The 10677-nt window shown below is 59.9% G+C and overlaps 1 protein-coding gene across 1 annotated transcript in view; it reads left to right on the top strand.

Moving 5' to 3' along the window:
- The first annotated feature begins 813 nt into the window (after window positions 1–813).
- The window catches only part of NECTIN1 (nectin cell adhesion molecule 1), a 62952-nt gene continuing 53088 nt past the window's right edge, over window positions 814–10677 (top strand). Inside the window, exon 1 of the mRNA XM_032428151.1 lies at window positions 814–1288. Within this exon, the coding sequence (XP_032284042.1) occupies window positions 1210–1288 (79 nt within the window). The 5' untranslated portion in view covers window positions 814–1209. The remainder of the gene's footprint in view (window positions 1289–10677) is intronic.

The raw sequence follows: 10677 nt of genomic DNA, 5'->3' as shown, positions 1-10677 counted from the left end.
GCCCCTGAGCGAGTGGCATTCCCTTCCTCTGGGCCTTTGTTTCCGCATCTGTAAAATGGAGCCAAGGTTGGAGTAGAGGGCCTGTAGATTCTCTTTCAGCTGGACTTTGCCAGATCCAGTAGTCTCCATACTGCACGCTCCCTCGTCCACGGCCTACTCCCCCCCTCCCCGCCCGCCCCATCTTAACTCCACCCCCACCGAGCGGCTTCTCCCCCGCACGCCGGCCGCTAGGGGTCACTGCCTCCCTTTGTCAGCGAGGAGGAGGGCAGCTAGCCCTCCGGCCCTCCCGGGGCGGGAAGGCGACCGAAGGGGCACCTCCCGAGCCAGTGGGCCTCGGCGGACCCCGCTGCCCTCGCCGGGGACCCGCCTCCGCCGGGGGCCGGAAGGTGCGCGCGGCCGGGCCGGGGCCGGGCGGGCGCGGGGCGCGCGTCGTGAGCCAGGAGGGGGTTAACGCTAACCCCTCCCCCTCGGTCTGACATCACGGGGAGAGCGGCTGAGAGGCTGGAGCTCGGCGAGTGAGAGAAAGAGCGAGAGCGGCGAGCGCGGCGCGGCTTGGCGCCCGGGCAGCTCCACATTGTTGCGGATCGCCGGGACCCGGCAGCGCGAGCAGCAGCGGCGGCGCGGGGTGGCGGGGGGGACGCGCGGCGCACCCGGCTCGCCCTCCGCGCGCGGAGCCGCACCGCCCGAGCCGCCGAGCCGCGCGCCCGCCCGCCGCCTGGGCCCCGAGCCCACCGCGCCTCCCGCCCGCCGCCTGGGCTCGTCCCGCCGCCCTCGGAGGACGGCGGGCCATGGACGCCTGCAAGTTGGAGCGGAGCGGGAGGGTGTGAGCGCGCCGGGGGCCGGGAGCCCGCGCCGCGCAGCCGGGCAGCCGGGCGCGCCGGGGGTGGGTCCCTCTCCCCAGCCCGGCTCTGCGTGGAAGAAGAGGGCGGGGACCGGCGCGGGGAGGAGAGCGGAGGAGGAGAAGGGGGCATGATTCGTGCAACTTGCGGCGGGCATCCACCGAGCCTCTGAGCCGCCGGCGGCCCGGGGCCGGGATTGCGGCCGCGCCGATCGCACCCAGCCCACCCCGCCCCGGCCGACGGCTGCGGCTGACCTGGATCCTCGGAGCGCCCGCCGGCCGGCAGCGATCGACCTTCGTCTTCCGGGCTGGTTTCTGGAGCGCGGGGAGCGCTCTCCTCGCGGCCCCTCTCGCCGGACCCCCGGACCCCGATGGCTCGGATGGGGCTTGCGGGCGCCGCTGGACGCTGGTGGGGACTCGCTCTCGGCTTGACCGCATTCTTCCTCCCAGGTAAGCGCGTTCCGCCTCTGCCTTTTTTACCCCCCCCCCCCCCCCGCCCCATCCAATGCCTTCCCGGGGCTGGGAGCTGGATGGCGGGCACGTCTGGGTTATAGGCAGCGAAAGGAGCCAGAAAAGTTGGGTCACGGCTTAGGTAAGGGGGGGTGCGGGTGGCACGGCGGAGAGAGAGGATGAGAAGCCCAACAGCCTGCCCTGCAGGGAAGCGGTCGGAAGCACGTCTCTGTGTAGCAAGAAAGCACTTTCTTCCGCTCAGTTTTCACAAAAATAATAATATGTAATAGCGTTCTATTTATTTAATAACCAGCTCTCAGCTCGGGAAGCAGTTTGGAAACACTGTATGTTACATAAATGCAAAATAATCACCGTAATCTCCGTCTCAGGGTATGAGACAACAGCCCCAGGGGGAGGGCGTCAGTCTCTCGGAGGCGGTGGGCTGTGGGTCTGGAGGATGGCAGGGGGGCTTCGTCTCTGTCCCCGGCCCCTTTGCCAGACGGCTCCGCGCGCTCGCGCCTCCTCCCGCCCCACGCAGCCCCACGCGGGCGCCGAGAGCCGGCTCCTGCGTCAGAGACAGCTTCTCGCTCACCTGCGGTTCCTCTCCCGGTGGGTGAGGCCCGGGCCACGCGGGCTCGCAACCTCCCGGCCTTGCCGGGCTGGACTTCACCTCGGAACTCCACTCCCAGTTTGCCGCCGCCCCCCCCCGGCCCCCCCGCCCAGGAAGCGCCGCGGGCTTGGTGCCAGCCAGGTGGCTGCATGACCCACTTTCCCGAGGATGCCCCCTCGTGTCCTTCCTCCAGGTGCCGGCGGCCGAGGGGTTAACCCGACGCCCGACCCTGGGGTGGCCCGCGGTGGCCCATCTGACGGGTGCGGTGGGGGCGGAGGCTGGGACCTACGGGCGGCGTATTGTGCTGGGGAATGAACTGGAAAATGCGTTTAGGAGGCAAATCCGACCGAGTCCCCTCGCCTGGATTTAACCCTTTGTGTCCCTGGGGAAGCTACCCAGCTCCCACGGTGGCTGGTGACACCAGCGGAGGTCGGGGTGGGGGTGGGGTTCCTCCAGCCCTCTGGGAAGAAACCTGAGACGATCTCCCGCTCCCGCCTGGGCTAGATGGGGTTTTGGCGGGGGAGGGAGGGGGCTTGGCTGGAGCACGTGCTCTGGCCTTAGGGTGGCAGAATAAGGGGTCAGAGTACAGAGAGACCAGCTCCCGCTGGGGCGAGAATACCGGATCGCTGGCAGCGGCCCGTTGGAGATGCCCGTGATGCCGCAGATTCGTAGGCTGGTGTGTTACCCAGGGGCCAGCCCGGCTGCTGAGTTGCGGGGCTGGGGTGCACCCCTGGAAGGCAGGAACCTGGCCTCATTCAATTCTGTACCCCTTCTGCCACCAGCCTACTGCCAGGGCTCCACAGATCTCGCTGAGTGGCCGATGGCATCGAAAGCACTTTGTAGAAGCCAGCACAACGGTGCCCCCGCCCCTACAGCCTGTGGGGTGCCTTCCTGCTAGGTATGGGGGGGAGGGGGCACTGCCCATTTCCAGGGGCCTGACTAGTCCCGTCCCTGGTAGGGTGGTCATGGGGAGTGAGAGGTCTTCCTCTCACACGGGACCTCCTGGGAATCCAGCTGGAGCTCAGGCCCTACCTAGGACTCCTCTGACCACTGGGGGTTTGGGCTTCTGGGAACCCTTAACTGCACAGTGTCCACACCAGGATTCTAGGGAAAGGAGAGCTTTGGGGGAGCTCTAGTTGGTCTGGCACACCAGGGGTTAACCTAATTCTGGTCGGACAAAGAGTGGGAAGGTTTGGGGGAAAAGAATGAACTCACCCCCATCCTCCCCTCCTTTTGTTGTTCTCTTCCCCCAGCTTTGTGATACACAGTGGTTAATTCCTTCTTGGGGGGGGGGGTGCCTGCTGAAAGCCTGCCCACCCAGGGAGTGGGGCCAGGGAGATGGCACTCCCACCTGACTCAAGTGTAGACACTACCCCCCACCAGAAATCCAGATTGAGGGGTAGGATGCAGACCTAGAACCCCAGCTCAGACAGGCACTTCATAAGCACTCCTCAATTGGCTGTCATTGTCATGGCTGGCTGGCATCAGGGGCAGCCAGAATTCCCCGATCGGCCAAGCTCCTGTACCCTGAGCTGGTGCCCCTGGTCCCCTGCAAAGGGAGGCAGGGGGTGTGGTGGTGCCCATCTGACACTTGGATGGAGGCTGGTAGGCTCAGAAGTTGCCTGCCCACACCCCACATTCTCCCCCCCCCCCCCCCCCGCCAGCTCCCTCCTGAGTGCTCACTGCCGCTCCTCTCTGGGGACTTGCCAGCCTGATGCTCTTTTCTGGGTTCTCCTGGGCTGTGTCAGGGAGCACCAACACAGGACCTCTCTGGGGGAAAGCAGGTGGGGGCAAACCCCCAGTGTGTATGATGACCCCCTGACTAAACAAACAAAAACAAAAACAAAAAAACCCCACAACATTCCCAATCTGGCTATTGACGTGTAAACACAGAAGTACGTTTTTACAACACAGACTTTACCAGGCTGGGTGGGGAAGCCCCACGAGCTTCTGAGATAACAGTTCCTACAGGTCAGCTCCGAGGAGAGGGCCAGTAGGGCCTGGGGACTGCACCCTGAAGAGGGCCCGGAGGAGCCCTGGGGGGAGGCAGAGAACCTACCTTTGAAGCAGGTGCGGAGAGCTGGTGTCCCACCTACACCACACCCTCCCTAATTGGCTTCCCCAAACCTTTTGTCTGGAGAGAGCACACACACCCCAGGTGTCATGTGCACCCTCGGAAGACCTGTCGGGCCGCCGCACACCCCTTCTCTGCAGTTTGCACAGAGCTCCCAGAAGGTGGTTTCCTTCGAAACTCAGAGTGTCAGAGCAGCTGGGCCCTTTCCCTCTCTCCCCATTTCTCACAGACAGCGATGTGCTCGGGCTTGCTGGGCAGGACATTATGGCACAACCAATTCTGCTGGCCTGGGGATTACAGCGTGTGTGAATAGCAGTCTCAGTGCCCGTTTTGGAGGCTGTGCTATGGAGAGTGTCTCGGAATCAGATTCAGGGCCTAATAGCCAAAGCTGGAGGGGAGGAGAAGATAGTGCAGAGCCTGGGCCCAGCAGCCCCGGCAGAGCAGCTGAGAAGGCATCTCTGAGCCTGAATATCTGTGGCTCGGGGGCAGGGGGGCCCCTTGTGGTCCCACGCTGGCTGAAAGCATGGTATTAGTTCCCTCCTTGGCCACCCAGCTTTGCACAATGAATCCACCTCGGTGGCCACTTCCTGACCCAGGACCCAGTTGAATGCTGCCAGGTTGGTGGCACCAGCCATTAGGACCCTAGTGCTGACGGCTGAGCCAGTGGGCTGGCGCGAGGGGCTGGGGGTTCGGGCAGAGGGTCTGCCCCAGCCGCCATTGTTTAGCACTGACTAATGTTCATTGTTCGGCACAAACAGAAAACACCCAAGGGAGGTGTGAATATACCTTGGATTTTCCTGATCTGATCTTTCCTGGTTAACCTGGTAACTTGAATGGCTCCTACCTGGGGGAGAGACAGAGAAGGGGCCTGTGTATTCATCTGTTTTACTGTTGTTGTGTTGTCCGTTTGGTTGGTTTTTGTTTTTTTTTTTTAACTTTGCATGTTGGCCAGGGTGCCAGGCTGGGATGGACACTAGCTAGCCGTGGGACTTAGGCTGGAACCGTTCTGACAGTCTGCATATTGTCTCGCCGTCAGTGTCGAGTCGGTACACGCACACACCATGTGCAAGCTTTGGGTGCTTGTGTTGGTTATCTACAATGCCTTGTGCCCCTGCAGAGCCATGGGCACGAGGGCAAGGAGGTGTTGTTCACTGGTATGTGTGGGTCACCACAGGACTGGGGCCATCAATAGATAGCAGGTGGATATTCACATGTAACTGATTTCTTAAGTCTTTCCAACTAGGATTTTGTGAGTAGCTCTGAGCCTTGATAATGCCTGTGTTGATGTCAGAGTGTCCGGGAGGCGGTTTTGGGAAGAGACCTAGGATTTGCCCTCAGACAGCTCCTTCCAAGATGGGCTGTCGGGTCCTTTGGGGGGTGGGCAGCCTCTACACCGGTTGCTATTCCTGTTCTGTCCTTGGCTTTAGATTGGACCTCCACATGCTCACAGGGAGGTGCTCAGCTGGAGAGACTTTACTCTCTTCTCTCGCTGGCAAACAGCGTCTGGAACCTGCTGCTCACTGGGGCCTGGCTTGTCCCACAGCTTCTTGAGATCCCTGCAAGGCTGGGAGGGGCCCTGGGAGATAGGTTTTCAGCTACTGATTTGGCATCTTTGCTTCCTGTATGAATACTTGGGGAGCAAGGGGATCATCTGTGGGGGGGAAAGGTGGCATACTCTGAGCATTTAAAAAGGGGCATGAGTGTGGGTTTTGGTCCTCCATAAATAGCCCTGCAGAACCATACGTGTGCCCAGGTCGGCAACATACATGTGCCTGGAGACACCTGGCTTGTGCAGCAGAACTCGGGAGCCCCCTTGGTGGAAGGGGAAGAGGGCTCATCCTGGCAGCCCAGGACCCTGTGCCCCAGGCTGGCGGGCAGGTGCTTCTCCCCTGTGATGCCTGCCCCTCTCCATAGAGACCAGGTCTACGGAGCCAACAGCAGATGTGCTGGCTGGGGCAGGAGGTAACTTAAGATCTGAGCAGGGATCACCTTGCGGAGGGAATGCCCTGAGTTGGAGATAACACCCTTTAGTCCAGTTAACCCTTGAAGCTCTGGATTCTATGTGCTGATTTGGGAGATGGGGAAAGAGAAAAGATAGATGGAAAGAAGACACATCAAGCCTAACATCTGAACCCTGACCCATTCCACAAGGAGAGGTGATCTTGGTACAACAGGAGAGACCCAATAAGGACACAAAGAAAGTCTTCCTGACGGCAGGCTGTAGGCTCTTTAGGGCAATGGATAATCCCAAGGTTTATCCTTGGATGGGGAAGGGGGGCAGTGGTATGTATTCTCAGGAGCTCATGGGATCTGTGCCTCTCTAGGGCACAGCACTAGGGCAGGGCAGCAGCAGTGATCCCAGGCCCTAGTCAAGAGAGAATGGCATACGGCTTGCTTCCTCTCCCTGCAGCCTGGGGAGCACCCCATCTTGGCCGCCCAGCAAAGTGCAGCCAGGTCGACTGGGTTTGAATCCCAGCTCGACGAATTGCTAGCTGAGTAGACTTGGTTAAGTTTACTTCATAGGTCTCAGTTTTCCCCATCTGTACAGTGGGTTTCTGTGAGTACAGCTTTCAAAGGGGGTTGTAAAGATTAGACTGACAGTAAGGTATGAAAAGTGTTGAGCGCGTGGCAGGCATGTGATAAATGGGCAGCGAAGTGGCAGCTGCTTCCGTGCTCCGTGCCTTTCCTCTGAGTGGTCCCGGCCCCCTCTGCATCTGCCGGCGGGGCGGTGCCACCTCTGTACTCCCCTGAGGAAGAGCCACTCAGCTGCCTGCCCAGTGCTGACCTCACCGCCCTAGTCACCAGCCAGGAGCTGCTCAGGGAGCCCCCTCCCCCCACCTGGAAACAATGGTGGAGGCTGCAGCAGCCCTGGGGGCTCAGGGGGCCTGGTGGGCCCCAGGCACCTGCATGAGCCCGACCCTCGTGGTCACGGACTCGCACACGCAGCAGGTGCCCTGTGGCCTTTGTTCTGTCACCAGGGGCTCTCCCGGGCACCCTCCTCACTCCCTGGCTATGGCACAGCGAGGCTCCATTGCCCATCTGGAGCTCTGGCTGGGGTAGAAGCCCGGGCTGGCAGAGAAGGCCTAGGACTCAGCCCCTGCCCTCCTTCAAAATTCTGCATTTGGGGGAAGGGTGGGCCACTGGACCCTGTCTCCAGCAGTCCACTCATCTGGCAGGATGGTATAGCCAGATCGAGAATCCCTCCTGGCGTCACCCCCTTCTCGCTGGTAGAAAAGCCTCTTCCGGTTTCTCCTGTTGTGGATAGAATCCTTTCGCCACTAATAATAAAAATGTCTGTGGCCCTCTTGACAGCTCATGGTTCCAGCTGATCCTCCCAGTAACCCCATGTGAATGGTATTCCTGGTCCTTCCATTTTACAGACGAGGAAAGTGAGTCCGCTTAGTAATTTGCTGACCACCTCCAGCCGGTGTGGCCAAGTCAGGTGCTGGGTCCTCTGACTCCCAATCCAGTAGATGAGGGAGCTGAAACAGGCTGAGATGGACGCATTACAGTAGAGGTTGAGCCGGGCCACGATAGAGTGAGTCCAGTGAGATGGTCATGCACTTCGCCAGCCACCACCACTCTCCCCCTGCAACAAGCCAGCGCTCCGTAGGGAAGTGAGGGATAAGTGAGGACACGGGTCGGAGGGTGGCCCAGCCGGAGCTTACCATGGAGCCCAGGTCGGCACCACAGTACAGGACACCCAGCAGCCGAATGGCTGGAGTTGGGGGGGAAGGCCGGGGAGGGAAGGGTGTCTTTCTAGAAGCTAGAGCATCACCCCGTGGAGATCTGGCCTGAGACGTGGGCAGGGCTCTGGGGTATGAGCTTGTGGACTGGCCTGGGGCCGCAGAGAGGGGAAGGGGCTGAGATTTGGCAGGCAGAGCCGACTCCTTCTCCCAGGCCACTCCCCACCCGGCTCTGGTCTGCGCAGACCCCAGTTTCATTCCCAGTTTATGAGGAGTCTCATTACCAAGCCGCAGACAATAAAACCTGCCCGGCCACTCTGGCCCGGATCTCATTAGAGGACATTAGTTCCGCTGGCTGGTAGCTCCGCTGGGACACAGCTGCAGGCGTGGCCCAGGAAGCAAAAGAGGCCAGTGGCCATGGGCACAAGAATGTCCCATTGGGAGTTTGAGTTCGATCTGTGGGCTTAAGTGGAATGCCTCCTGGAATGTGTGTTCCCCAAGGCTGGAAACACTCCTTCCCGCCCCCTCGGGCCCCCCAATTCTATCCCCTGCCTGAAGGGGAGAAGGACATAGCTCTCCCGCAGGGCCGTTCCTAGGAGTCCGCTTCGTCTGGCAGGACCTGGCCGAGAAGCTCAGCAAACCACCATTCTGGGGAAGAGGGCCTTTGGGGGACAGGGCAGCAGCCCACCCTTACCCCTAGGTCTGAGAGACACGTGCTAGCAGCAGAGAGGGAGTCTGGATTCCTCACAGCCACCTCAGCCTGAATCCTGGCCCATCTTTCTGCCCAGAAGCTGGGGTGGAGACCTGGGGACCACACGGTAGAAATTTCTTTCCTCCCCTAAAGATGCACTGTGGCAGCTGACAGCCTTGGCAGGAGCTTGCTGGTCTCGCATCCCTCCCGGAGGTGGAGTAACTTGCTCACAGTCACTGTGATGGAGCCGTGGGTCCCCTCTTGGGGTTCTCCCCACCAAAGACGGGATTACTTCTTGCTTTGCAGATTCTAGTCCCTGTTGACAGCCCCTCTCGTCTCTGTCTGCACCTTCCCCTCCTGCTTTATCTTGATCTCTCTTTCCCCTGCAATCGTGCATACCTGCTGGTCACCAGAATACCACCAGGGCTCAGTCACCATGAAAACAAGACCAGAGCGAAGGGAAGCCTGCCCCGTCTCAGTGGCTCAGTCTTGTGGAGGAAAGTGAGCAGCAGGCCCAAAGAACTGGTTCTTAGCACACACGAGCTCACTTGTATGCTCCCATGAAGGGTCACACAGGCCAGCCCACGCTTTGGCACATGAGCTGGTGTGCCCGCCAAGTGAGTCAGCGGAGATAGGGGGGCCGGTCTGTTTGGGCAGACGCGAGTCAGCCTGACTCTGGAGGCAAGGGGAGTGGAGACCTATACGGGCTCTTGGAGCTCCCCAGTAAGGCCCTAGGCTTAGGGCCTTAGTCCTGGTGGCTTGCGGGCAATTGCTCTCAGCTGCCAGGACAGAGGAAGTTCGAGAAGGTGCCTCAGAGCCAAGCCAGCCTTGTAACCACTTGTGGGCCCCACCTCGGGAGGGGCTGCTTGCAATGCCCTTGCTCCCAGGACTGTGGCAGGGGCCCCTGACTCCTGGCTCTCATCTGCCCACACAGCTTCTTGGATGGATAGACCTAAAGCATACGTGAGAAAGACACTTCACAGGCCTGGAGCATCTGCTCGCTGCCCCCTCCCTGGCTCATCTCGCACTGCCCTCCCCCGAAGGCCAGGCCCGCCCAGCCACACACCCTTGTATTCACACCCCAGGTTTCCCTGCCTTACCTCCCATATCTAAATACTGACGTGAGAGCCACTTCCATCATGAAACCTCCTGACCCACCCCCCCCCCCCCCCCGCCCCCAGCTGGGGATAACCTCTCCCATCTCAAAGCCCTCTTGCACCTCATCGTGCCACTCTGTGCCACTAATCACTCCTCGTCTTGCTATATGGTCATTCGGGCCTGGGACTTATCATCTCCCCAAGACCAAGAGCTCCAGAGGGACAACGTCCATTACTGATGGATCTCAGCGTCCCCAGGGCCTAGTACAGGGTTGGCCACATCAGGGGCTGCTGGTAGATGCCAGCTGGATACATGGTTGGTCGTTTGGACAGTTGATGACAATGATAGTAATAATGAACTTTTATTGAGAGTACTTGGGTGCCAGACACTATCGTCAACTTCTTAAATGTAATAACTTACTTAATTTTCATAACAACTCATGTGGAAGGTACGTCTATTCTCCCTTTTTTTTTTTTTTTACATATGGAAAGGTGAGGCCCAGCAGAGGTTAGGTAACCTGCCCCTAGTCACACAAGTGACTTACTAACTAGTTAAGTGGCAGAGCCAAGAAGTCAGGCCCAATGTCCACGATCATACCACTTAGCTAAGCGGGTGGACTGGCGATGGAGAGAGACAGCTTACCAAGCCTGGGAGTAACACAGGACCTTGCATCCAGAATGCCCACCACCCCTGCCTAGTGCTCACCCCCCTGTTCCCTTTGATGGCGCAGGGGTAACCTGATGGGGAGTTATCAGTGCTTATCATCAGAGTCTCGGTGGTCATCACTACTGGATCCTTTAGATGCCTTACAGGTACTAGATGCACAGTCATTACACCTGGTGGATCCTCCTGCAGTCACTGTTACGTCTTGGGAGTGTTGATGTGGCTATGCTGGAGAGAAATGTCTCGATACCATCACTCTTTCATCCCCTGAGCTTTGGGGCATCACTGCTGCCACGTGGGGGTCTCCTCCCACGCTGCACCGTGAGACTAGGGCCAGGGGTAATAGCTTCTCCCAAAGAAGCCGCTGGGAACTACCCCCAGCCGGTGTTCCCAGGCTGCCCCTGGGCCCTGGGTGGGTCCACAGCTCAGCAAGCTGGATCCTATGTCAGAGCCCATCCGAAGCTTCTGGGAGGTTCTGGTCTCTCTTGCCCTCACCCAGAGATTCCCAAAAGATGGCAAGGGAGGGGCCCCTACCTGGAGCGGCGGGGAGGATTTAGGGTCTTCACC

This window comes from Phoca vitulina, unplaced genomic scaffold, assembly GCF_004348235.1.
Source record: "Phoca vitulina isolate PV1807 unplaced genomic scaffold, GSC_HSeal_1.0 scaffold38, whole genome shotgun sequence".
In the NCBI taxonomy this organism is placed as follows: Eukaryota; Metazoa; Chordata; class Mammalia; order Carnivora; family Phocidae; genus Phoca; species Phoca vitulina.
The sequence above is the reverse complement of the archived record's forward strand: the minus strand, read 5'-3'. Positions and strand labels throughout refer to the sequence as shown.